This window comes from Phoenix dactylifera, chromosome 7, assembly GCF_051530095.1.
Source record: "Phoenix dactylifera cultivar Ajwa chromosome 7, Ajwa_hap1_PhDact_Kaust_v1.1, whole genome shotgun sequence".
NCBI lineage: Eukaryota > Viridiplantae > Streptophyta > Magnoliopsida > Arecales > Arecaceae > Phoenix > Phoenix dactylifera.
The window spans coordinates 209,842-236,038 of NC_143196.1; the positions used below are offsets into that span (position 1 = coordinate 209,842).

General features: G+C 49.5%; 2 protein-coding genes across 6 annotated transcripts; both read left to right on the forward strand.

Moving 5' to 3' along the window:
• Window positions 1-8,079, forward strand: LOC103707475 (putative serine/threonine-protein kinase PBL21). Of its 5 annotated transcripts, none has more exons than XM_088700840.2 (9): window positions 1-537; window positions 642-781; window positions 989-1,181; window positions 4,895-5,304; window positions 5,498-6,202; window positions 6,356-6,516; window positions 6,902-6,978; window positions 7,072-7,390; window positions 7,485-8,079. In XM_088700840.2, exons 3-9 carry the CDS (start codon window positions 1,048-1,050, stop codon window positions 7,686-7,688), a joined length of 2,010 nt encoding a protein of 669 aa, XP_088556966.2. In that variant the 5' UTR covers window positions 1-537; window positions 642-781; window positions 989-1,047; the 3' UTR covers window positions 7,689-8,079. The 5 variants fall into 5 exon arrangements, 4 of the variants coding, with proteins under 4 accessions (XP_088556966.2, XP_026660617.4, XP_088556965.2 ...); XM_026804816.4 differs by having other exon boundaries at window positions 1,042-1,181; XR_003385800.4 differs by having other exon boundaries at window positions 58-537; window positions 1,042-1,181; window positions 7,059-7,390; window positions 7,485-7,624.
• A 6,137-nt stretch (window positions 8,080-14,216) lies between these two features.
• LOC103707476 (Protein kinase superfamily protein) lies at window positions 14,217-18,767 on the forward strand. The gene is made up of 3 exons (XM_008791976.6): window positions 14,217-15,412; window positions 16,140-16,220; window positions 17,133-18,767. The coding sequence occupies exons 1-3, from the start codon at window positions 14,683-14,685 to the stop codon at window positions 18,371-18,373; spliced, it is 2,052 nt and encodes a 683-aa protein (XP_008790198.4). The 5' UTR covers window positions 14,217-14,682; the 3' UTR covers window positions 18,374-18,767.
• The last annotated feature ends 7,430 nt before the right edge of the window (window positions 18,768-26,197 follow it).

Here is a 26,197-nt window from a genome sequence, read left to right on the forward strand (position 1 = left end):
ATAACCATGCATTGAGAAGAGCATTTGATAAATGAAAGTATGCGAGAACGAGCGGCCGACCGTCTAAGATGTAATTTCTCCAACCAAGAGAGAGAGGTAGCGCCTATATTATATATACATGCTCGGGTCCCGACACCTTCCGGTGAGAAAGCATTCAGGCGCTTCCCATTTCCTGATGCGGTGCCACCTCTTCCCAGAAGAGAGAGAGAGAGAGAGAGAGAGAGAGAGAGTAGGAAGAGGAAGAGACACCGAAACGCATGCGCGAGAGATGGTGGAGAGAGGCGACGAGACGAGAATTTGCATTAAAGAAAGAAAGTGAAGACAAAACAGAAAGAGGATATATCCTGGATAGATTCGAGCGTCCGGCCAGGCAGCGAAACATCGATCCCATGTCGCCGGAGAATGTGGTGGTGGTGGCGGTGAGGGCGGAGCGGGAGATCTCCAAGACGGCTCTGGAGTGGGCCCTCACTCACGTCGTCCGCCCCGGCGATCTCGTCACTCTCCTCGCCGTCCTGTCCGACCACGGGGCCCGCGGTGGTAAGTAATGATTAAGGCGGTTCGATCCCTTTTCCATTCCTCCATCCCTCGCCGATGATATTAGTGGATAACTCTGACTCTGCTCCGTTCTTCTTTCCTCGGAGGTTGGCGGCGGAGGCTACTACCGTGGGGCTTCCCCAGGTTCGGCGGCGGCGGAGACAGTGGGAGCCGTCGCCACCGCGAGCGGTGCCAGATCTCGGCCGCCTGTTCCCAGATGGCGCTGCAGATCGACGGCCGGAACGAGGTATCCATGGAAATTCTGAACTCTTTCGGATCTCCATGGAGATCTTTTCTTTTTTTTTTCTTGTATTGGAAGGGGGAGGAGGATGGAGGAAACATTTCACTCCGAGACCCATGACCGTCATTAGGCTTTCCTATATTTTCTTTTCTCTTTCCTCCTTTTATATATATATATATGTATCATTTCTTTTATTACTTCTGATGATGGGAGATGTCTTTTTTGTCTGATGGGAGCGATGGTGGTGGCGGCGTTGATGATGGCAGATTAGCATGAGGATAAAGGTCGTGGGATCGGAGTCGAGTGGAGGTGCGGGTTTCGGCGGCGGCGGCGGCGGCGGCGGTGGCGGGGGCATGGTGGCCACGGAATCAAAGAGTGTCGGTGCCAACTGGATCGTGCTTGACAAGTAATATTTCGCTACTTTCTTTTGATATAGCATTCAATCTTGCTACTGTAGCCGGGCTGGTGTTCCACGTGGTTGCATCCTTCCCGCCAGTTCTCGCAGAGATTAACGATAACAGCTAGCGTTAGACGCTGGCACCTGCCCTTGGCGCCCACACCGAGAGCACCTAGATCGGTCCTTCCAGCGATCGGCAGGGCATCCTCGTCGCTTGCTCTGGCACTCGCCACAAGGCGCGTCTGTACCGTACCGCATCATCAGGAAACTAGATAGAGATAAGCCATGCGCCAGTGGATTTGGATGGAAGTTACTGCAGCAATGGCCCCCGGAAGGAGAGCTTAGTAATGTCTCCATTCGCCTTGGCGATGGCTAATCTTCCATCGTAATATTCTAATCTTTACCTTACATGGCTGTCCTGTCTCCTATTTTTCGATTTTTCCTAATCATAACTTGATTACCTGTTTATGGTTCATGAACGCCAAGATCGATCATACCCTTCTATTTTATCAAATAAAGGGGCTGCATATTCTCTAATTTCCTGCAACCCCCACCAACCCCCTCACGCAGCCAATAAAAAAAACTGCCGCGGGCCTTGCTGCAGCACATGGAGCTCGAACGCGCGAGAGAGAGACGCAGCTCTTCAAAAATCCATAAGACTCTCGTTTGAGCTCCATGCGATGCAAGTCATGTGGCCGTCTCTTGTTAGCCAAGGGACTTATGCTACAGGAAACTCTTGCAGCCAGCGTTGTAGAGGATAAGCAGTCAATAATGGCCTGCCTCCTCCAAAGATAGCACATGGAACAAACTTCATGGCACCCCCAATCCACTTACTTCACGCATCTACGAACCTTTTGATTGCCCGACAGAGATCAGAAAACTTCAGCTTTTAATTTTTGACAACTTCTCATACTCACCACCTGAAAGTGAGGCTTTAATGAAAATTATTTTGCCTTGTTTTTTTTTCTAAAATAAAAGAAAATAACTTTGAAATTGTATTTAAAAGTGTTGGCATAATTTTAGGATCACGTAATAGCTTGTATCAGTCCATCTTATTCTTCTTTGCTAGCATGATCCTATATCGGCCAGTATTTTTTTCTTTTGCCAGCATGATTTTATTAGAATGATTTTAAGGATCACATAACAACTTATATCAAGAAGTATTATTTTTCTTTGTTAGCATTATCCTATAACATCCTATATTATTTTTTTTGTATAGGGTCCGTACATAAGTATACAATCACCTAATCTGCCGCTACCATCTTTTTCGCCGTTATTGTGGTCGTCATTGCTATGTCTAGAAGCTTTGAAAATCTCCGTTGTCGATCTATCGGTCTTTATTCTTGGGCGAATCAACATATGAAAAAATTTTATTTTTTGGTGGATCCACAGACCTTCTATTTCTCTGCAGATGCTCTATTTTCTAAAAAATTAATATTGATCTCATTAGTAGATCTGTATATCCTTTATTTTTGGTAGATTAATACTCGAAGATTCTTTGTTTTCTTTGGATCCGCAGCTCTTTTCCACCTCTTTTCTCCTCCGCTTCAAATCTTTGATCATCTCTTCTCATCGTCGCTCGGCTCCATTCTCTCAATCTCCGATTTTATTTGTTGCCTTGGGTCCTTCATTATCCAGTTCAAAGCAAAATGCTCCTCTTCTATGGTGTCTCCATTTACGGAGATTGTCGATCCTTGGTTGCCTTCTTTCTAAGCTCTGTCCTCGTTGCAACTGTTATTTTTTATGTATTTTCTTGCTGCCACATTATCATAAAATCAATCGGTCAATTGCTTCTCTTTCATAGTGCCTCTGTCTATGAGGATTGTCAACCTTCGGTTGCCTTTTCTCTGAGCTCTGTTCTCGTTGCAACTATCATCTTTTATGTGTCTTCTCACTATCACATCATCAGACAAATCAATCAGCCACATCGATATATATGTCAGTCTGTCACATTAATCAAGCACACCAGTGTGCTATGTTAGTCAGCCGTATCAGTTGATGCATTACTCTGCCGCATTAGTTAACTACGTCAGCATTATCAAATACATCAGTTTGCCACGTAAGCTTCTTGATCTGTTACATCAGTTTCGAAGTTGCTATGTCAACTTCTACTCTGCATATTATCACATCAGCTTGACATATTAGTCTGTCATATTGGCTTTTGAGCTGTTGTTTCAACTTCTAATATGCTATATCAGCTCGTGTTCTGCTACATCAGGCTCTATGTTGTCAGAGCAACTCTTGATCTACCACCACGTTAGCCTTTGAGCTACTCAGTCAGCTCCTAGTCTATCACATCAGTTTTTAAGTTGCTACTTCAGCTCTTGATCTAGTATGTCAGTGTTTAGGTATATTCGTAATCTAATTTTTAAACTCAAGTTAGTATCTATAGTACCATCTTGAGTTCAAAGGAGAGATATTAACATAATTTTAGAGATCACATAATACCTTGTATCAGCCCATGTTATTTTTCTTTATTAGCATGACCCTGTACCGTTAGTATTATTATTATTATTATTTGTTAGTGTGATCCTGTATCGATCAGTATTATTTTTCTTTATCAGCATGATCTTGTTAGAGTGATATTAGAGTTTACATAATAACTTATATCTGCAAGTATTATTTTTCTTTGTTAATATGATTCTATATCAGCCCGTATCATTTTTTTCCTCATGGAGTCTGTATACGAATATATATAACCCCAGAAATATATTGAACATAACGGAATAAAAAAGGAAAAACATTTTTTTTTCTTTTTTTTTTCCTTTGTTTTCCATTCTTTTGCAATGGTTTTGAAACGGGACCATCGATCCTCTAATTGCATCTGGCAGCTGTCGCACATGCAAGTCATGGCAAGCCAATGCCAGTCTATCTGCTGCTGCGAGCAGGTTGTATGGGTTATATATCTCTGTCCATCATAATCAGATAAGGTGGGCGACGTCCCGCGGTCCCCTTCGTTTGGCCTCCCAGGCTTGCGGACGAGTTGTCTCCCTCCTCATATCAGGGCCTTGTCGCCCTTCCAAAGAGAAATTTCTCTGGTTCCGCAAAGCGATTTAGTGACCCGTCATTGCGTGTTGTCACGTTTGTCCACACGTGATCCCGATTCCCAGGGATATATAAAACAAACTCCAGGCCCATTTGTCTTACTCACGATCACTTGCATGACTAGATGTATCCTAGGATTTTACTGCCCATCCATCAACCGATCGAGAACTGGTTGGATACGGCGTTGCGATTCTCCGGCTAGTTGGAGTGGCAGAAGATAAGGGAATGCGAAGGGCAAATATCAAAATCCTTCGGTTGAGCATAGTACAATAAGAAGGGCGGGAAAACTGCGTAGGTGCTGCTGTCCTTAAACATAGTTCAGTAGTATTTTCTCCGAAAGACTAAAGAAAAGACCATTTTGTCGATCCATTTCCTCTTTCATTTAATATCTTGGGGCATTGTAGGGTGTCATAGCCATGCAGGTACCGAGTGTACTAATTGATGTTGCTGGCGTTGCCAGTCAAAGGAGTGCTTGGTTGAATTCCTTCGCTCAAGCATTCCTTTGCGTTGGCGTATGGCAAACTCGCGCGGTAATCCACTTCTGGCCGGGATATACGCGGATCATCTTATACCGTATCATTCTGTATATGGATATGACCTCCTCTATTGCCCCTCGAAAAAATTGTGTAGACATGACCACCCCGGTTGATTTCCATAACAATGTCCGTGATTCACAGGCAGCTGAAGCAGGAGATCAAGCCCTGCATGGAGGAGCTGCAATGCAACATTGTGGTGATGGGAGGCTCATGCGCCAAAGTGCTGCGGCTCAACCTGGGAGGAGCTTATGAACCACTTCCTCCCTTCTCTTCTGCGTGTTCTCCAAACTGCAGCGAAAAGTTTCCAAACAGGCAACTGAAACCAATCGCCATACCTGATGATGTGAAGACTTCATTTCATAAGGAAACTAGAGAAGCAGGATCAAGTACTGGAATAGGAAGAGCTTCTTCCATCTTTGTTGATGAAGGAAACCATAATCAAAAATTAGAAGGTGTCGGATCGGATGATGCAGGTACGTCCGACTCAGACAGCGGCGGTGTAGCAAGCCCTCTATCATTTCATCTTGGGATGGACCTCCTCCAAGCTGAAGGTAAAGTCCTCCATCCAAGAACCGAGCAATAATGCAATTAGGCCGTCGCTACTTGTTGTTTGAAGTTGTTATGAGCTTAGCTGCCTGGTTTCATGGCAAGCGAGCTTGGTCAGCCAAGCCCGGCCCATCTGAAGACTCGGGTGGAATAATCGTTTGGAAGTTTGTACTAAAAAGTTTCCCTCTGCTTTTTCAGCTCGCAGAGAGTCCTCTTCTGGATTCCGTCCGCAACGCCGTTCGCACCCAGCAACAGCATCTTCTGCGACTGCACATAACCGCGGGGTCTGTTGGATTCCTCAGAATCACGTTGCAGCGGAAGAGGCATTTATCCAGAGCCGCAAGACCCACAAAACCAGACCTCCTCCTCCCTCCGCTAAAACCTTGCAAGAAATGTTTGCCGAGTCAAATCGAGGAGGCTATGCCATCGGAAAGGCCGGACTTCACCCGGACCTCGCAGCAGAGGACTGCTATAGCACCTATGGCTCCGATGTGAGGGAGGCGGTCTCCCTGTTTGGAAGCTGCCCATCCATACCCCCTCCTCTATGTTCGCTGTGCCGACACAAGGCTCCAGTCTTCGGAAAGCCTCCAAGACGGTTCGCGTACCGGGAACTCGAGATGGCTACCGATGGGTTCTCGAATGAGAATTTCGTGGCAGAAGGTGCGATCGGATGCGTCCACAGAGGGGTTCTGGAAGATGGGCGAGTGGTGGCAGTGAAGCGGCTCAAGCCGGCGGGTGGTAGCGATGTCAGAGGGGAGGATGAGTTCTGCGAGGAGGTTGAGGTGCTGAGCCGGGCACAGCACAGGAACGTGGTGATGCTGGTTGGGTTCTGCGTGGAAGGGAAGAGGAGGGTGCTGGTGTATGAGTACATCTGCAATGGTTCCTTGGACCGCCATCTATATGGTATTATTATTCATCGGCATTCTTTCAAACGAGCACCTTTCGCCAAAGAAAATGTCGACGTCAACTCTAATTAACACTTATCGACGCATATATACATATGTCTCCACGTGCATATCTAACTCTTTATTGAATGTGTGGGCTTGTGCCGCGCAGGGAGAAGAAAAGCACCACTAGATTGGCACGCAAGGATTAAGATCGCGGTGGGGGTGGCGAGAGGATTACGGTACCTCCATGAGGATTGCAGGGTAGGGTTTGTGGTCCACAAAGACATGCGCCCCAACAACATCCTTCTCACCCATGATTACGAGCCATTGGTATATATTCTTCTTCTCCTCCTCTTTCCTTAACCGTCCCATTCACCGACAATAATGACATGATATCTAAATTTCTTTCACAAAAAAAAAAAAGAAAAGAGAAAGAACAGAAAGCAGGATATGTCAATTGGGTCTTATCGGTAGAAAAGAAGAACATGCATCTATCATCTCTTTTGTGTCCTCGAGAGTGCGCTAGCTATGCTACTCCACATGCATCCCAGTCTAGCTAGAATGTTTGCTGCTCTGTGCGAACCCAGAATCCGTAATTCTGTATCGTTAGAAGTGTTATATTTTTCAAGATCTAAACTGGCGACTTCATAGAAAATATAAGCTTGAATACATTATACATGTCGCCGTGCTAATTTACGTCACGCCTCTATCCAAGGTTGGGGACTTCAGCCGCTCGAGATGGCAAACGGAGTTATCGCCCCTCGCCGATGCTAATGTGGCCGAAACTTTCGGGTACGCATCTCTTGCCACGCAGACTGATGGTGCCGGCTGATATTCATTTTTCTGGGAGGGAAGTAATGCATCGGCACTAGCGAACATTGTCAGGTATCTGGCACCGGAATACATCGAGCATGGAGTCGCGACGGAGAAGGCGGATGTGTATGCCTACGGTGTGGTCCTGCTAGAAATGATCACGGGCCGAAGAGCCCTGGACGCCAGCCAGCCCAAGGGCCAGCAATTCCTGGTAGAATGGGCTCGGCCGCTCGTGTCACGGCCATCCGACCAGGGCGCTGTGGGCCGCTTCCTGGATCCGCGTCTTGATTGGGACCAAGCCCGATTCTTCTCGCGGCAGCTGCGCTCCATGGCTCGTGCTGCGTCGATGTGCCTCCGCCGCGATCCGCAAGCTAGACCTGGCATGTCAAAGGTATTCATTCCCCGGCTCTCCTTCCATCCACCTTCGGAAATTGGAGATTTTACCGTTCGTCACCTCGAACTTGTACGGTACCACGTACGTACAGGTCCTGAGAATTTTGGAAGGAGACGCCGTCGTCGATCCTGGATTTGACATCGACTCCGTGGGCACCCGAAGTGGCCGCATGAGCTGCTGTCCGCGGATCCTGCATCAAGACAACGCAATGGCTGCGAGCCTCTCCCAGAGATTCGCCCCGGAACCTGTCATGCGGGCCCTTCGTGATCAGAGAAGCTGGCCTCATTTCCGCTGAATTGCTCATGTTCGGAGTCATCCCGCTCCCAAGACGTACGTTGATTAATTTTTTTCTTCAAATTATTAGCTGATCATGGTATAGGTTAGTTAAAGTTTGTGGGTCTTACACCTATCAGATACAAAATCTGTTTCGCGTGGAAAAAGGTTTCTTCGGGGGGGATTTGGATAAGGGTATAAAATAATTAATTTTTTCGATTTATTTTTTGTGTCTATTTTGTGACAATTTTAGTGGGCAGCTTTGCTTCGTTCAGCTTTGCTTGGTCTTTGCATAAGGTGCTGCTGGATGTTTCTTTTCTTACATCCATGTGGTATTTTTAGGAACAAATTTAATTAATCTAGTATACCACCTAATGCTGACCTAATTCAATTACATGATTGGTTGAGTTGTTTGACCTGGCTTGCTTTGGTTGATGCATGATTGGTTGGAGTCGTTCAGATCATTTTCTTTCCAGATTGGTTTCTTCTGACTTTGTGTTAGTCTAGTTCGGTTGCAGCCACTGGCACAGGATAGAACCTGATTTGGGCGCTGTATAGTCCCCCTCAATCATACTTGTGTGAAGTCATCATGATGACCTATTAACACTTACCATACAATCCCAGGGTAAAAAGAGATGGAATAATCGCAGCTTGCTACGCCAAGTGTCAGCATTATTGAATTGCCACCTCTCCTGTATATAAAAAGTCTTTGTTCTTGTCAATATAAATTTACTCATCCAGGGCCCCTCTCCTAGAGAAATTAATCATGTTGCATCTGCAGACAGTGACGGTAGAGGTCACAGGATTTGAGTGCATAGTTTCTCGTGTTGAGATCCATTAATTAGCAAGTGTAGAAAAGCTAAAGAAATCTTGTGGCAGGATCTCAAGAACTTTAATTTAAGCGGGCATTATTCCCTTCCATTTTTAGCTTGCCTTGATATCATGAAGCCATTGAGGTCATCTGTAGAGTATAACCGCATGCCATTGATATTGGAGATAAGCTGATCACGGAGAACTCCAAAGATTCCTGTCATGCATAGTAACAGCAGAGAAGGTCAGATTTTGTTGCATCTAGACAAGGGCTCATATCTTCACATAGCAATCAGCAAGGTGGCAATGAGGTTTCCCGTAAGATGGCATGGATGAGGTTGTGGTTGCTTCAAGAGTCGCGCAAGGCCCATGCAATCGTAACAAGAAATGAAGGAGATGGACAAATGAGAGAAGACGCTAGCTGTGGTTTCTTCCCATGGACGTAAGGAAGAAAAGGAAGCACAAATTAGTATTTGTACTCGAGGAACTCGGTGAAGCCAGTGCAATATATAGATACAGAGAAAAAGGCTTGTGTGAGGTGGATTTTGGATTATTGGCCAAGTAACTCATGATATGTGTGTATCTTGCGGAAATTGACCAGTTGGGATGTAGCCATTGATGGAAAATAAACAAGATTATTAGCTGCAACATATCATCGAGATTCTTATCAAACTTTTTAATGGGGAACAGATAATTTCCTATCAAAGTGCATGTATGCACATCAGCCGGTCCATTCACACACAAGGGATGTCGGGTGTGCAGATGAATAAATATGTGATTTCTAATTTCTTTCAGAATGATTTACAGAAAGCATCGATACAGTGATTAAACTCAACAAAAGGTCTTCTTCTTAGTATTGATTCTTTTTGAGGGCCCCCAAGTTTGGCTTTTGGTTTGGGTTTCAGGTTCTGCAATTTGTCTCGCTGCAGATACTATCTAAAATTATTTTTGGTTTGATTGAAGAACCACAGTAGGATCAGAATCTGAAAATAGTGTTCATACTAGATTATCTGGATCTTGTAGATTTAATTCTGAAATTTGATATTTGTTTTCTCCTAAAGTTTTTCTTATGAACTCAGAAGACCTAGCTAGTTTTGAATTCCGATCCCCATATGAACAAGGCAACGATCTTCTTGCTCTCTCCAAAGGTCCTTTGGTAGCGTACAAGCTGAAGCTGACGTGATGGTTAAATGATTTTGCGGCTTGTCCGCCAAAGTGCATGCCCAAGATAGCTCTGACACTAAAACGTGATTTTAACAATAATGGATATAAATTTGAAAAAAAGAACGTCATCAGTAATTTTCTAGAATAAGAATATATAGTCTGCGAATGTTTGAAGCTGGATATATTCGACGTCCATCATCTGCTGGGGCTTGGAGAAGAAGCAGCTGTTGCTAATGCACCATTGTTTCAGCTGTGGAGCCAGGAGGAGGAGAAAGTCAGTTGGGAGCACGCGAACGACGTGTTTCATGCCACCGACTTTGGCTGCTCAATCATATCACAGGCGACTGGAATATCGAAACGAAAATCTTAGCATAAGTGATCTGTTGAGTCAGAACTTAACTTTGAGTTGTAACCATGAGCTTGCTCCCTGTTCGATAGATCTCGTGGGTCGGAGTTAGTGGTCTCGTACATACAGCCTGAGCTAATTCCCATAGTCAATATTTTGATATAAGTTATATTAATTTTAATATATATATATATATATACACACCTATATATATGTTTACATGTAAATGTTAATTAAAATAACACGTCTATATATATAAATAACATCGGCGTTTGTTTGTTTGTTACTTACTATTCCAAGCTTGATCTGGTTGAGCTCAAGCTATTTATTGATTGAGGAAGCAAGCTGCATTAGCTCTCAACCGTTGCCAGACTCAAGCCATGTAATCAACTTTTGGCTTCTTCTGTTGGTGAGGAGGTTAGATAGCCGAACATGGAAATTATGGCCGACATGAAATCCTGTTTTGGTTTTGGAGGCGACCTTGTCTTTATGCTCCAATTGGCCTGACGTCAAATGCTGGGCAGAATCTCCTAAACTAGACCATGATGGATGCTTTAGGTGGGATCAGATTTTCCGAATTCAGCTGCCTGGCAAAAGTGTGGGAGCGGGCCCAAAGCGTTGTTCTCATAATGGCTTCGTACCTTCGCTGCTCCTGCAGCTATACCGGCATAATTATCCAAGCATTATCCAGGGCATCCTCGAGGCCTCGTTTGGGGTTAGAAATAGGAGAGGCATCGGCTCCGATCGAGTTGGACATGGATTGGAATAAAAATTTATTAGTACGAACTTGATTTATTTATTAAACAAGTCAAAAATTCATCTAAATTTAATTTTATTTATTAAATAGATTAAATAAGAAAAAAATGAATTAAGCAGATTTTAAATAGATTAAATATATCTTAAACAAATTATATGGATCGAGCCATGGTCTGATTTAATTAATAAATCGGTCGAAATTAGTTAAACAAGTTAAATGTCTAAATCTGAACTTGATCTATTTAACAAGTAGGTCTAGACGGGTTAAGAAAAACTTAGGAGGGGCTAATCCTCACCTTCCATCCATTCCATGAGTGCCCAGACGGATTAGAATCTAAGGTGTCCAGGTGTACCCTTCGTAAGGGTAACATTTTGGAGGCATTTCATATTGGATGTTTGCCTGATACTCCTAAACCTGTCTGCCTTGGAGGAAAAGTAGTACCGCGTCAAACTTGCCTACGTGCTCTCATATGTTCCACCACCGCAATTTTAATGGTTTTATAATGTCTATAAGTCTTCTTATAATGTCTAATTAATTTTAACATATCCTCATAATAACATGGGATTTTTTGACAGTCCTTTTCCAACCCAATCCTAAAGTAATTTCTTTATTTTCAAAATACATATAGCTCTTGATTTTTTCGGTTGTTAGGACAAAATAGGTTCTATAACTCAACTAATGCTTGATATGATTGATTGTCATCCATATTAGCAATGATTATAGTCTACTAATTTTTCATATTAGATTTCGAGAAAAGAAGACAACCGGATGAATCTTTTATCTAGGCAGTTAGCTAGTGATATATGATTAATAGGTAAACTGAAGCATGATTATTGTTTAGTAGATAACAACCGGTCAAATCAACAACTAGTCGAGTGATGGGAAGTTTTGTGTTTCAATAACTAACAAACAGGTGCTACACGTAGTGTTGGGGTGGGGGGCGGGGGGAGACCAATTGGGGATTGGGTTGGAGAAAGAGGAATAATATGTTAAAAAATTCCCAGTAGCATGGCATTACAAAAGGAGTAGACCTAATGTGTGAATATCTATATAATATTGTGAAAAAATCGGTCCTGATAGGATAACTAGGAGCCTTGCGCTTGTGATCCAAATCATTGAATATAATCTATCATCTCTAAATTATTTCATGTTATTTGAATGATATATTTTTGACCAGTAGATATATAGGCGAAGCGTAGGTTAAAGATTCTTAGATCACATGATTTTTATGAATGGATCATGTACAATAGCTAGCTCAAAGTATCAGTTCCAAGCTTCCAATCATTTGTCAGGAGAAAAAGTCTAAAAAGACCAGCATAAAAAAGGTTGAAAACAATATTATTAGCATGATTTTAGAAATCATGTAACAAATACGTATCAGCCTATATTTTTTTTTTTATTAGCATGATCCTATATTGGTCAATATTATTTTTTTTATTAGAATGATTTTGTATCGGTCAATATTATTTTTTTTTATTAGCATGATCTTGTTAGAATAATTTTAAGGATTACATAACAACTTGTACTAACAAATATTATTTTTTTATCAACATGATCTTATGTCAGCCTATATTATTTTTTTTGTTTGGAGCTTGTATACGAATATTTATAACTCTTGAGATATACCGAATATGATAGAACAAAAAAAATAATAATTTTTTTTTTTTTTATGTGGATCTTTTATTAGAAGATTGTTGTAATTAAAGGGTTTAATTTGATGGCCAACAGCATTGCTTCCCGAAAACTTAAATTCTTATTGGAGAAGAATTTTGACTTGCGTTAGCTGCATTTGCTAATTGATTCTTATTAGCAATCTTGTGAACTATTTAATGCAGTGCATAAGCCATGAAGGTGGCGAATTGAACGTTCGGGTGGTTCACTTTGAGTTTGGCAAAGTATGTACATCAAGATATTTAATTTTGGGCATTAAATCTCCCTGCCTCTTACCTGTTTTCACAGCCTTCTCCGCATCGTTTTCTCCCTGTTGTTCCTTTCATGGTGGACCTGGCATGGGGGGGTTGCTCTCAAAAGATTAAACCGTCTTGCCGAGGGCCAGTCGAGCTTGATGCTGCCCTCTAAAGAATTCCCATCGACAGATGGTTACAACCATTGACTGGTACAAATAGAGAATCATATTCTTGGTGTTTCTACCGGCCGGGTGGTCTTGGGCATCACTGACATGGGCGATGATTGGCTCTTCTCTTTGGGATTTGGTACTGGGAGGCACCACGAGAATTTAGAAGAAGCGTCTCTCGATCGGACACCAAAAACAAAAGAGAGAGAGAGAGTCCGAGGGTGGTGGAACGATGCCCAACACATGCTCGAACCACTACCGTATCGTCATCGGTATCTTCTTTTGTAATAATCGGTGCTTTGGTCAAGTGCCAACCGGCATTTTGATTAACATATTCCCGTCAACCTCACAAGCCCCTAGCGGTCCCGAGGGAGCATACCTCGGAGGAGGGCTGGAGGGGGGAAGGGAGCAGCCTGAACTCTGTACCGTTGATGAATCAGCAGTACAACCACGAGGCAACATGTAAAAAAATATATTGTTTTGCTGTCGAACTGATTCATTAGTTCAGCAGTGAATCCTCCCATTCGACTAAAAATTTTACCGTTGTTGCTCCAGTTTTTCGTACTCGGCATGGACCCGTGATCCCCTAACCTCTTGCAGCGTTCCCGTTCCAAGCCGGTCAACTAGAGGACCGCCACATTCATTTTCGTGCACGTCAGGCTCCTGCTGTGAGGTCGATATCCGGAGTTTTCCACCCTCCACGCGGAACTTATTCCAGTGACGTATGACCTAATGTTTGGCAAGCAAACAAATGTAATTGCTGAAACACCCTTGGTCGAGTTGGCGTCAATATTTCTCATTTTCCCTGTATTTATATTACGCGCAGCACGATTGCCGATCGCCCGTCGTCTATTACACTGCATTATATATGTATATAGGCATGTATCTCTGTACGCTATACATATTTGGCGCGATATTTCACATCCGTAGTCAAGTGGTAAAAAGTCCATAGGAGGACGTGGGTCTCTTGGGTCCTAGCGGTTCCATCGATCCATCCTGGTCCTGGTCGTGGCCGTGGTTTGGGGCAGGCGACTGGCCAAACTACTCCAACCAATCCACTTGCCCCGCTCCGTTCCTAATTACCACGATGCCCTTCCTCCGCTTAAAGAGACTCAAGTGGATAGGACAGGAGATCAGGAACCACACTTCCTTGGGGACCAAATTGATGTTAATCGGATCCCTCGCTCTCCTGGCAGCTCCGAAAAGTCAAGAATACGTAGAACTCATGCTAATAGAGAGAGAGAGAGAGAGAGAGAGACCCGAATCCGGATGGGTGGCAAAGATCTTCTCCAGAAAATAGGGATAGTTCCGTCAGATCAGGCTGCCAATAGATATTTCCATGTAGCACTGGTTCTGTAACGAAGAAAAATTGCACGCCAGAGACACTTCTTCCCTTGCTTCCCTGCAGAGGAGGGCGTCAGGGGAAAATAAAAAAGAATAAAAATAATCAAAGAAAGGGGCGAAGAAAATAAAGCACCCCCTCCAGTTACCGGTAAACACCTTCTCGGTTCGAGTCTCTCCCAGTATCGCATCCCCGAGGAAGGAGCAGAGACTCGAGGTCCATTTCTTCTGGGATTCCTCGCCTCGCCTCAGAAATCCTTTGCGGCCTTCTGTTCCAAGATTCAACATGGAGCGCCCGATTTCATTTCTGGCAAGGAGCGAGTGGAGCAGATGAGATTTCATCGCCAAGACTGCCTTCCTCGTGCCATCACCGATCAGGATCGGCCTGTTCCCGTGCCCTTGGGTTTAAGAATTCCGAGCATCCAACGAGAACTCTGCCCCTCGGTCTGCTCCATTCCTCGTGCGATCGCCGCCGGATTCGAATTACCTGCTGCTGCCGGTGAAAGAAAAGCAGTCAGAAGAAGATGTTTGGGTTCCGTGGTGGCCTCCCCCTGCTCTTCCTCCTCCTCGTTGCCCTCGCTTCTTTTCCCTGCTCCCTCTTCTCCTCCCCCGACTGCTCGCGGACCTGCGGCTCCATCACCGTCCCTTTCCCCTTCGGCTTCTCCGAGGGATGCGAAATCACCTTAAACTGTACGCGCGCGCGCTCCGAGATCCGGGTCGGGGAGTTCCAGGTGCGGAACATCACGCCCGACATCCTCCTGGTGGACGTTCCCCCGCGCTGCGACCGCCCCGTCCACGCCGTCGCCAGCCTCTTCGGGAAGAACTACGCGCTGACCTCGAGGAACGGCCTCTTCCTCCGCCACTGTACCACCTCGTCCTCGGGATGCCTCATCCCCACCTCCCTGCTCTCCCGGGAAGATCTCAACAGCTGCGGTGACAGCGCCAGGTGCTTCTCCGACGTCGGGAGTACCGGTGGTTTCCTGGCCGCCAAAAATATCACCACCGCCGGATGCAGCTCCCTCTTCACCTCCATAGGCTTCGAGCCAGAGTTGGAGTCGCAAGACCCCCACATGCTGCCGCTCGTGCTGCAGTCGGCGGTGGTGGAATGGTGGCGGGAGGGCGGGTGCCGGTGCTCCCCCCACGCCAAGTGCACCAACTTCACCTCTCCGAGCACCGGGAAGCCCGGTTTCAGGTGCAAGTGCCTCGGGGGATTCCAAGGGGACGGGTTCGCCGACGGCGCCCGTTGTAAAAAAGGTCAGTCTGCTCTGCTTTCTCTCTCTCTAACCGTCCCTAACTCCTAAAGTTCCAACCGACAAAGTTCCGTTCTTCGCCGCTCCCTTGGACCGCTCGGGCGGTGGCTGGGGACGGTGGGGGGTGGAGAGACCGTGACGCACGCCGGGAGGGTTGACTTGTGTTCTTACGGGCAACATCAGTCATTCGGCCATCGTCTTAATTTCTTTTTCTTTTTTTCTTGAACTTGTTATTCTTGTTCGTGCAATTACAAAGGGAATATGGAAGAACAAAAGCAAACTGATTTCTTTTTCTTCTCGGCTCGAGTCGTCGTGCTGCATTTAATTCCCTTCTTTTTATTCATCAACTGCTGCGCACCAACTGCACCCGTCCCGTGCGCACCAAATTCCGCTATCACAAGGAGGAGACCCCAGGAATATTACAAAAATCCCTGAGCCAGGCTAGACGGTGGGAAAAATGAGTCCAGTCAGTGGGGGGTCCCGAGAAGGCTAATTTTTATTTCTTCCTGCGGACCATACTCGCACACATTGATTGCGGGCGGCGCCTGACTTTTAATACCGATCCTCCTGTGGTCGAATTCGGTGGGCCAACTAGAAATTACCGACAAATTCGATCGCCCACAGATCCGAATTTGGAACCTTGTGAATTTGATTACCATATGGTCAAACAGTTGGTTGGATTATCAAGCTGCCTTTTATGACTTTTGGTTTCGTTGCCTCGTTTGTTGCAGTGACGGATTCAAAATGCAATCCTTCCAAGTACATTTCAGGGAGCTGTGGAGGAACTGCCAGAGTTGCTGTTCTGATTGGAGGTAATCCTTCTTTGCTATGACCTGCAGACTAGCCGTGGAAATTGCTATTGCAGGTTTTACCGTTTCATCATTACCAGACGACCTTTTAGTGTCTTCAAAGAGATCATAGATTCGATTTATATCATGAACTTATTAAAACACACACAAATTTAATGCCATCTATGCAGGAACTCAGAATGCACGTTTCTATTTCTGGTGATACTGTATTCTTTTATCTAATAAGCAGGACTTTATCTTGTTCTAAAACTGCCGGTCTTGTAGTCCACTTGGCATTCAAACTATGCTAGCCTACCATTGCAGGTCAGTGAAAATTATTAATCATAGGGCAACGGCATTATAAGAGGAAAAAAAAAATCCCTTTTTTGTGTGTCAACTTGTTCTTGATATAGTAACTTGTATCGACCATAAGAACCAGTTCATTAATTAGTTATGCACTGTGACAAAATTTGTCCTCAAACTGCTTCGCTTTGATTTATTCAGTGGGACGTGAATTGTTCGCAAGTCAGTATGAATCATCAAATTTACCCTAATGCAGAATTAAATTGCCGACTTCAGCACAATGTTGCATACTCCATTAATGCAGTTAAGTGTTGCATGCACAATGTTTTCCTACCACAAAGAAACAGAATCGTATTGCTTATGAACTGACTAGAATATTCGCCCCCACAAAATTCTTTAATCTCAAGAGTTTCTAGTGTTGCTAGCTAATATTAATCAGCATGCTAGCTTCATGCGTCTCTCGGTCATATACCTTTACGCAGCACATTGCATGAAGCTGGCCAAGTTCATCGCTGGCTGATATTAAGCTTGTATTGTGATATATAGTGAAGATCGCTGATGCGCCAGTTTTTTTATCCGTCATTCATGGCATTGCTTTGAGTTCTTCCTCATTCAGAAGTCCTATCTTGGCAGGGATCGTAGCTGGAGCCTTCATAATGGCTGGCGTCGTTCTTGTTTGCTACCTCATCAGGCGGCGCTCCTCTTTCTCGCGAATCCGAAAGAGTACGAAACGCCTCCTATCTGAGGCATCCTGCACGGTTCCCCTCTATCCCTACAAGGACATCGAGAAGGCCACGGATGCCTTCTCGGAGAGCCAGAGGCTAGGTACTGGTGCTTATGGAACTGTTTATGCTGGCAAGCTCGGCAACGACAAACTAGTTGCCATCAAGAAGATCAAACACCGAGACGCCGACGGCATCGTGCAGGTCATGAACGAGATCAAGCTTCTCTCCTCCGTGAGCCACCCGAACCTGGTCCGCCTCCTAGGCTGCTGCATCGAAAGAGGGGAACAGATCCTAGTTTACGAATTCATGCCCAACGGAACTCTAGCTCAGCACCTGCAGAGGGAGCGAGGCCCTGCCCTCCCTTGGACCGTCCGCCTCGGCATCGCCGCAGAGACCGCACAAGCTATTGCCTACCTTCACTCGGCGATCCACCCACCGATATACCATCGAGATATCAAATCCAGCAACATACTGCTGGACTTCAACTACAAGTCCAAGGTTGCGGACTTTGGTCTCTCCAGGATCGCCATGACCGAGTCTTCGCACATCTCTACGGCCCCGCAGGGAACGCCGGGCTACCTCGATCCCCAGTATCACCAGAATTTCCACCTCTCGGACAAGAGCGATGTTTACAGCTTCGGGGTTGTGCTCGTGGAGATCATAACGGCGCTGAAGGCGGTGGACTTCAACAGGGTGCAGAGCGAGGTGAATCTGGCGGCGCTGGCGATCGATAAGATTGGGAGGGGCTCCGTGGACGAGATAATAGACCCCTGCCTGGATCCCAACAGAGATGCTTGGACTCTCTCCTCCATTCACAAGGTGGCCGAGCTGGCGTTCAGGTGCCTGGCGTTCCACAGGGACATGCGACCCTCCATGACGGAAGTGGCTGATGAGCTGGAGCAGATCAGGCTCAGCGGGTGGGCTCCGTCAGCGGATGACTGCGTCTTCATGTCAACGGCATCGTCGCTGTGCTCATCGCCATCCAACTGCACGGATAAGTCCAGCGGAGTGTCGAAGAGCAGGAGGCTGGCTTTGTCGGACACCATGGTGGAGGTGAAGGTCGACTCCCCTGTTTCCGTGCAGGAGCCATGGTTCAGCGGGCAGAGCTCTCCTTCGGAGAACAGCCTGCTGGGTAATGTAGTTCGTTAGTCGGTCCGACCTCCTGTCGCCGCGCGCACGCGGATTCCCGGACTCACGGAAATATCAACGAAGAGCAAGTTTCAGCATTAGTTAGCCTGGGTAAGTCCCGCTGTATTATTCCTAATTAACCACCTCCCCCCTGCCCTGCTGCTTTCTCCAAACCTGGAAGGCATATGCGGTCGGGTCGCCTGTCGCTGTGCTCGGGCATTTCCACCGATCTAGCTTTGGGCCATTGGACTTGGCCTATGTAAACATAAAGGATCCCTGTGGAGGATGCAACTTCCCCGTGGCTCTGTTCCGCCCCGGGTCCTGCCTTTGCCTTCACCTTTCGCCTGGACAATCATGCTGTGCGCAGAGCTCTTGAGGACATTTCTCTCGAGTAATATACAGAGACTTTGTTTCACGAGTGTGCAGAATGGTAGAAAGATGGTGTTTCGCAGTTCGATAATGTCTAATTTTCCACGATCACCACCGCATTATCGAATACTTAAAAGAGTCTATAGCCACTGTTGGGGGAAAAGTGTTGCCGCGTCCTCGGCCGAGCGCATTCCCCGAGCAGGAGCGCATTCCGCGGAGCAGAGGCCAGCCGAGCAGGCTGAGCCACTCAAGCAAACCCCCACGCGGGAGCCGGCCGAGCGCCTCCCTCCGAGCAAGAACCACCCGAGCGCGTTCCTCCGAGCAGGAGCCGGCTGAGCGTGTTCCTCTGAGGAGGGGCCAGCCGAGCGGACCCTCGGTGGGGACCGACCAAGCAATACTTAGCCTGGCCAACCCAAGAACGCCCAAACCACGTCCTGAGGCCACGTCCTTCCGCAGCTTAGTCGGGAGATTACGTGTTGACTTCACCAACAGCCGATGAATACGAGTCGTGCAGGCTCCCGTTTCACTCAACAATCAAAGCGTATGGCACTCGCAGGCCCCCAGCTTACTCAACAATTAAGGCGTATGGCTTCCATCGCTTACGGACACCAAGCCTTTTACGGCAAACTCACATGCCTATAAATGAGGGCATGGCTCTATGACGACTTGGGCTCCGGCCTAATCTCCTGCAATGATGGCATTGACTTTCATGATCGGGCATTAAAAGATTGATCATACGACAGATTCTGTCACAGGTGAACTAGCCCTCCCTATAAAAGGAGTATTTCCCCACTCAAAAGAGGGGCTTTTCTCCGACTGGAACTCTCTCTCTCTTCCTCTCTCTCGGTCCATTTTTCTCCACATATTGCCCCTGTTCTGACTTAGGCATCGGAGGGCCGGCGCCGGAGAGCCCGGCCACCGGCTTCTTGCAGGTCTCCAGGAAGGCGCCACCCGCCGACGGACTGCCACCCACCACTCAGGCGGCGGAGCCTCCTCCTTCCGGCCGACGATCGCCTCCGGGTCCAATTTCCAGCAACAGTTGGCGCTAGAGGAAGGGACCGAGTCGCGACCATGAAACTGAGAAGCAAGGGAGCTTCCAACGCCTCCCGACGTCCTCCACCAAGCCCTGGACGCTCTGTCCAGAACTCGCCGCCTCCGGAAGACTCGACTCCTCAAGTCCGGCCGGAGCAGTTCGATGCTCTGGTGCAGCAGGTTCAGGCTTTGGCCGCTGCTATCCAGGGCCTGCAACCCAGGGGCGTCCCGATGGTGCCGCCCCCTCCGGCCCCAATTCAACCGGCGCCCCCTGAGAGTGGACCGCCTCTCCCAGGTCAAGATCACCGTGTTCCGGCCTCCCCCTGGGGGGAACACCCGGTGAGGGGTCCTGGAGACTGGCCACAGCCGTCAGAAGTCGAGTCAGTCCCAGGACAACTTGCGCCGGGGCGGACCGCTGCGGTGGCCCCTCCGAGTGATGAGCTCGACAAAAAGGTCGAGAACCTGGAACGTCAGATTGAGGCGCTCCGCGGCAGGAAGACGGGACGCGATGGTGACTTCGAGTTCACCACGAGATCCCCCTTCTACCAGCAAATCGAGGATGAGCCGGTCCCGCCAAGGTTCAAGATGCCCTAGGTGGAGCCCTACAATGGCAGGACCGACCCTCTCGACCACCTGGAAAGCTATCGGGCCTTAATGGCCCTGCAGGGAGCCTCGGAGGCTCTGCTTTGTAAAGCCTTCCCAGCAACACTCCGAGGAGCAGCCCGGCTCTGGTTTACCGGGCTGAAGCCTAGTACCGTCTCATCCTTTGAGCAGCTCGGCAGGCAGTTCGCCAGCAACTTTGCTGCCAGCCGACCCCAACGGCGGACCTCTGACTCCCTCCTCGATATAAAACAAAAAGAGGGGGAGTCTCTCAGGGAGTACCTGGACCGATTTACCACTGCAACATGGGAGGTCCGGGAACTTGACCAGTCAATCGCCACGTCAGCGTTAAAGACTGAAGCCCGGTCCTACAGATTTCTCTTCTCCATCGAGAAGAGTTTCCCTGCTGATCTGACCGAGATGCTGATTCGGGCACGGAAGTATGCGAAAGCCGAAGAAGCCGTCGCTTCCAGACGGGGCGGGGCCGAGCAGGCCTCCAAGAAGCAGAAAAGGCGCCGCGAGGAGCGTGGCCATCCCAGGAGCCCGTCCCCGCGCCGAGCCAAGAATCCGACCCGCCTGAAGAGTCCACCCCGGCTGCGGAGGCCACCTCGCCAGAGGTCCCCGCCTCGCCCGAGGTCTCCACAAGCCCGCACATCCAACGGGAGGTATGAAAACTACACTCCCCTTACCGCTCCTCGGGCCGAAATCCTTATGGAGATCGAGGGTCGAGACTACTTCCGGCCCCTGCCCCCGAGATGAGACCCTGGGGCTAGGCGTAACCCCCGGAAGTATTGCCGCTTTCACCGAGACCACGGCCATGATACGGAGGAGTGCTTCCAGCTTCGGGACGAGATCGAAGCGCTCATTCGCCGAGGAGTGCTTGATCGGTTCGTGCGGAACCAACCCATTGGAAGGCCGGTGGAGAACCGGGCAAAGCCGGACGCCGCAGCGAAAAACTCGGAACGCCGATACCTCCATCGATCTCCATCGACCAACGAGCTCAGCTCGATCTCCATCAGGCATCGAGCTCGGCTCGATCTCCATCAGGCATCGAGCTCGGCTCGATCTCCATCAGGCATCGAGCTCGGCTCGATCTCCATCGACCATCGAGCTCGGCTCGATCTCCATCAGGCATCGAGCTCGGCTCGATCTCCATCGACCATCGAGCTCGGCTCGATCTCCATCGACGATCGACCTCCATCAGATACCTCGACCACGGTCGGGATGCCCCGATGCTTCGGGATGACGGGGCAGTACCTACGTGGTCTCCCCCGGAAACAAATGATCGCGATCTCCATCGACCATCGAGCTCGGCTCGATCTCCATCGACCATCGAGCTCGGCTCGATCTCCATCAGGCATCGAGCTCGGCTCGATCTCCATCAGGCATCGAGCTCGGCTCGATCTCCATCGACCATCGAGCTCGGCTCGATCTCCATCGACGATCGACCTCCATCAGATACCTCGACCACGGTCGGGATGCCCCGATGCTTCGGGATGACGGGGCAGTACCTACATGGTCTCTCCCGGAAACAAATGATCGCGATCTCCATCGATCATCGAGCTCGGCTTGATCTCCATCGACCATCGAGCTCGGCTCGATCTCCATCAGGCATCGAGCTCGGCTCGATCTCCATCAGGCATCGAGCTCGGCTCGATCTCCATCGACCATCGAGCTCGGCTCGATCTCCATCAGGCATCGAGCTCGGCTCGATCTCCATCAGGCATCGAGCTCGGCTCGATCTCCATCAGGCATCGAGCTCGGCTCGATCTCCATCGACCATCGAGCTCGGCTCGATCTCCATCAGGCATCGAGCTCGGCTCGATCTCCATCGGCCATCGGGCTCAGTTCATCCTTGTCGGCCATCGACACTTTGGTCCCAATGTCAGACTCAAGTGATCCGGGTGCCCCGAATCCTGTGGTCGCTCCGTGCGCGAGCCCAAAAGCTACGCCACCGTGCCTCGGACTAGGCTCGGGGCCGCCCTCTATGGACATTCGCGGCACGGGGCACATAGCCCCGAAAAGGTACGCCCTAATAGCGCCCGCCCTGTTCGATACACATGCTCCGTGCATTTTCATGTTCCTGATGAATACCGACTGATATCGGGGTCTCCGGCCTAAAGTATTGGTCGAATGCATCTACTTAAACCTTAGCTCGGTTCTACGGCCGCCCACTAAGGTTTGATCCTGAGCTCGGGGCTCGGTGATTAGAGCAAGGCGCTCCCTAACTACGATTGTGAAACTACAAAGCTCAGGGGCTCGGCAGGTCCGAGTCCGATCTAAAATGCCTTAGTGGCTTAGACTAAAGCGTCTAAGGAGCCGGAAGAAGATTGGAAGAAGTATATTCGTTAAAAAAGCCCAGAGGCCAAAGTACAAAATTGGGGGTCGGCCGTGCGACAGACGCGGGCCGACCCCGAGTTACAAAAGAAAAGAAAAAGGAAAAAATATCCAAGTTAGGGCACGGCTTGCGGGATCTCCCCGGGCTCGACTTCAGCGCCCTCGGCCTCGGCTCTCTCGGCGGTAGCTCCGAGCTCGCCGACCTCGTTGCCTTCGGGCGCAATCTCAGGAGCGGATTCCCGAGCTGCCTCTTCTTCGGGGGCTTTCGGAGCCGCCTCGGCAGGCTCCGTCCCAAGGCCCTCGACTCCAGCTCCAGGCTGGAGAAGATCTAGATCGAACTCGGGGCAGAGCCGGCGTAGCTGGTTGCGGAAGTCGTCGAACTCTTGGACAAGGCCGTTGACAGCTTCCTCCTCCAGTAGCTCCTGGAACTCCTCCGACTCTTTGAAGAGCCGGACAGCGTCTGAGGCCCGCTTCTGGGCCTCCTCCTCCCGGGCTCCGAGCTGAGCCTGAAGCTCCTTGATCTTGAGCTCCGCTTCTCTTATTGCCTGCTCACGCATGGTGAGCAAGGACCGCACCTCGGCCAGGCGAGCATCGGAGGCTCGCAGCTCCGACCTGGCCAGGGAATGGGCAGCCTTCTCCTCGTCAAGCCCCATCGTCAGGAGCTTGGCTTCATCTTCGGCGGCGCCCACTCTGAGCAAGAGCTCCTCCTTCTGGAGCTCTAGTCCTCGTGCCTTCTTCTTGGCCTCTTCTTGGGCTCGCATGCACCGACGAGCGCGTTCCTTGTAATCGGCACCCAGAGTGATCAGAGTGTCGACTTCGAGAAGATGCTGCAGGCAAAATAGGGGTCAGGCCGAAGACAAGTAAAGGACTAGGAATATGAAAACGCTAAAGGAAAACTTATCCAAACAGCCGAGAGACGAGCCGAATCAAGAAATTGATTCAGGCTCATAGCCTGAATCTTCGCCCTATCGGCGGGAAGGATCGCGATGCGGAAGAGTTGCCGCGCCGTCTCAATGTTCTCGAGAGCGGAGTCACTCTCGGACAGCCGCCACTCGACTGTGTAGGTCCGCTCCCCTTGTTCTTCCTCCTCTGGCAGGGCAGGGGGGCCGGGCCTCGCCGCCACCGGGGAAGGCGGCCTCGCAGCTCCTTCGCTGCTGCTCGGCTCAGGTGCCGAGCTCCCGGGCCGGGTTGCAGGCCGGCCCGATAATTGTGAAATAGGCGCAGGACACGCCAGCGCGAAGGTCTTACTCCCCGAGCCTCCGGGCTCGGAGCTCCGACCCCCCCTCGCGCCTTTGGGAGGGCCGTCTCGGGGAGCGGCGATCTTCGCCTTCTTCTTTGGCTCCAGCGGCTCCCCCGAGAGCTCAGCGGCCCTCTTGCGGAACCGAGCGTATATGGCCTCGCTCTTTGTTACCATTTTTGCAATGTCTGCAAGGGCGAACAGGATGTGTTAGGACAAAAAAAAAAAAACAAAAAACAACAAAAAACAAACCTCCTACTATTATCCTTACCATGAGGCCGCGCCGAACTCAGGCCTACATTCACCAAAGCGTCCTCGCTTATGAGGCCGCTTAGGAGGATGCCGTCCCCGAGGCTGCGAACGCTGTCAAGGATCCCCTGCTCGCGCGTAGTAAGCTTGGGAATTTTATTGGCGCTCCTGAGTCGGCTCGGCCTCCACCTAGGGTCAAACCCCCACGTTCGCTCCGAGCCCAGAAAGAAGAATTTCTTCTTCCAGTCATGAATGGACGACGGAGCGCCCTGGAAGAGTGGCCGACCCGCCCGAAGGGCGATGTAGAGCCACTCCCCGTCTCCCGGATTCGACTTTAACATAAAAAGTCGCCGGAAGACGTTCACAGAGGACAGGATCCCGTACGCCAGACATAGCGACAGGAACACGATGATGGTCCTCCATGCGTTTGGAGCGAGCTGCGCCGGGACCAACTGGTACTCCGCGAGCAGCTCGTTCACAAACCCATGGAACGGGAGCCGTAGGCCGGCCCAAAGTGCCTCCAAATACACTCCGATCCGGCCTACCGGGGGATTCGTGACACGGTCCCCCGGCCCGGCGGGTTCCAAACGGAACCCGTGCAGAGGGAAGAACCACTCCTTGACCATCTCGACCTCTACCTCGCTCATGACGGACGCAACGTCATTTGGACCAGAACCCATTGGAAAGGAGGGGAAGAAGGAAGGAGACTCCGGACGAAAAAAGAAAAAAGAAGAAAAGGACCTGTCGGAAGTTCGCCGGAAATCGGTCACTCCGGACTGAGAAGAAAGCAAGAAGAAGAAGAGAGGTAGGAAGAAACTCGAGGAAGGCTTATATATATACCCCTCCAACGGCCTGGATCCGCGGGACGGAGCGCTGCCCACCGACCAGATCGTGACACGTGTCAACCCTAGCAATTAAGACGCCGCTTCCAACCCGAACCGGCACCTCGAGTACGGGAGCGTCGCGTCGGATCGTGTGGTCTCATCATGAGCCCACGACGCGAGGACGCTTCGAGAAGCGAAAAGGGGCTGACGAAGCGACTGCCCATTATTAGCGCCTTGGAGCGCGCAGAAATTCGAAAATCCCCCCAAGCCACAATTAACACGGTCGAAACTACTTCCCGCGCTCGAACTCCCGAGTAGCTCGAGCTCGGAAGTCAGGGGGTAGTGTTGGGGGAAAAGTGTTGCCGCGTCTTCGGCCGAGCGCATTCCCCGAGCAGGAGCGCGTTCCGCCGAGTAGAGGCCAGCCGAGCAGGCTGAGCCGCTCAAGCAAACCCCCACGCGGGAGCCGGCCGAGCGCCTCCCTCCGAGCGGGAACCACCCGAGCGCGTTCCTCCGAGCAGGAGCCGGCTGAGCGTGTTCCTCTGAGGAGGGGCCAGCCGAGCGGACCCTCGGTGGGGACCGACCAAGCAATACTTAGCCTGGCCAACCCAAGAACGCCCAAACCACGTCCTGAGGCCACGTCCTCCCGCAGCTTAGTCGGGAGATTACGTGTTGACTTCACCAACAGCCGATGAATACGAGTCGTGCAGACTCCCGTTTCACTCAACAATCAAAGCGTATGGCACTCGCAGGCCCCCAGCTTACTCAACAATTAAGGCGTATGGCTTCCATCGCTTACGGACACCAAGCCTTTCACGGCAAACTCACATGCCTATAAATGAGGGCATGGCTCCATGACGACTTAGGCTCCGGCCTAATCTCCTGCAATGATGGCATTGACTTTCATGATCGGGCATTAAAAGATTGATCATACGACAGATTCTGTCACAGGTGAACTAGCCCTCCCTATAAAAGGAGTATTTCTCCACTCAAAAGAGGGGCTTTTCTCCGACTGGAACTCTCTCTCTCTTCCTCTCTCTCGGTCCATTTTTTTCCACATATTGCCCCTGTTCTGACTTAGGCATCGGAGGGCCGGCGCCGGAGAGCTCGGCCACCGGCTTCTTGCAGGTCTCCAGGAAGGCGCCACCCACCGACGGACTGCCACCCACCACTCAGGCGGCGGAGCCTCCCCCTTCCGGC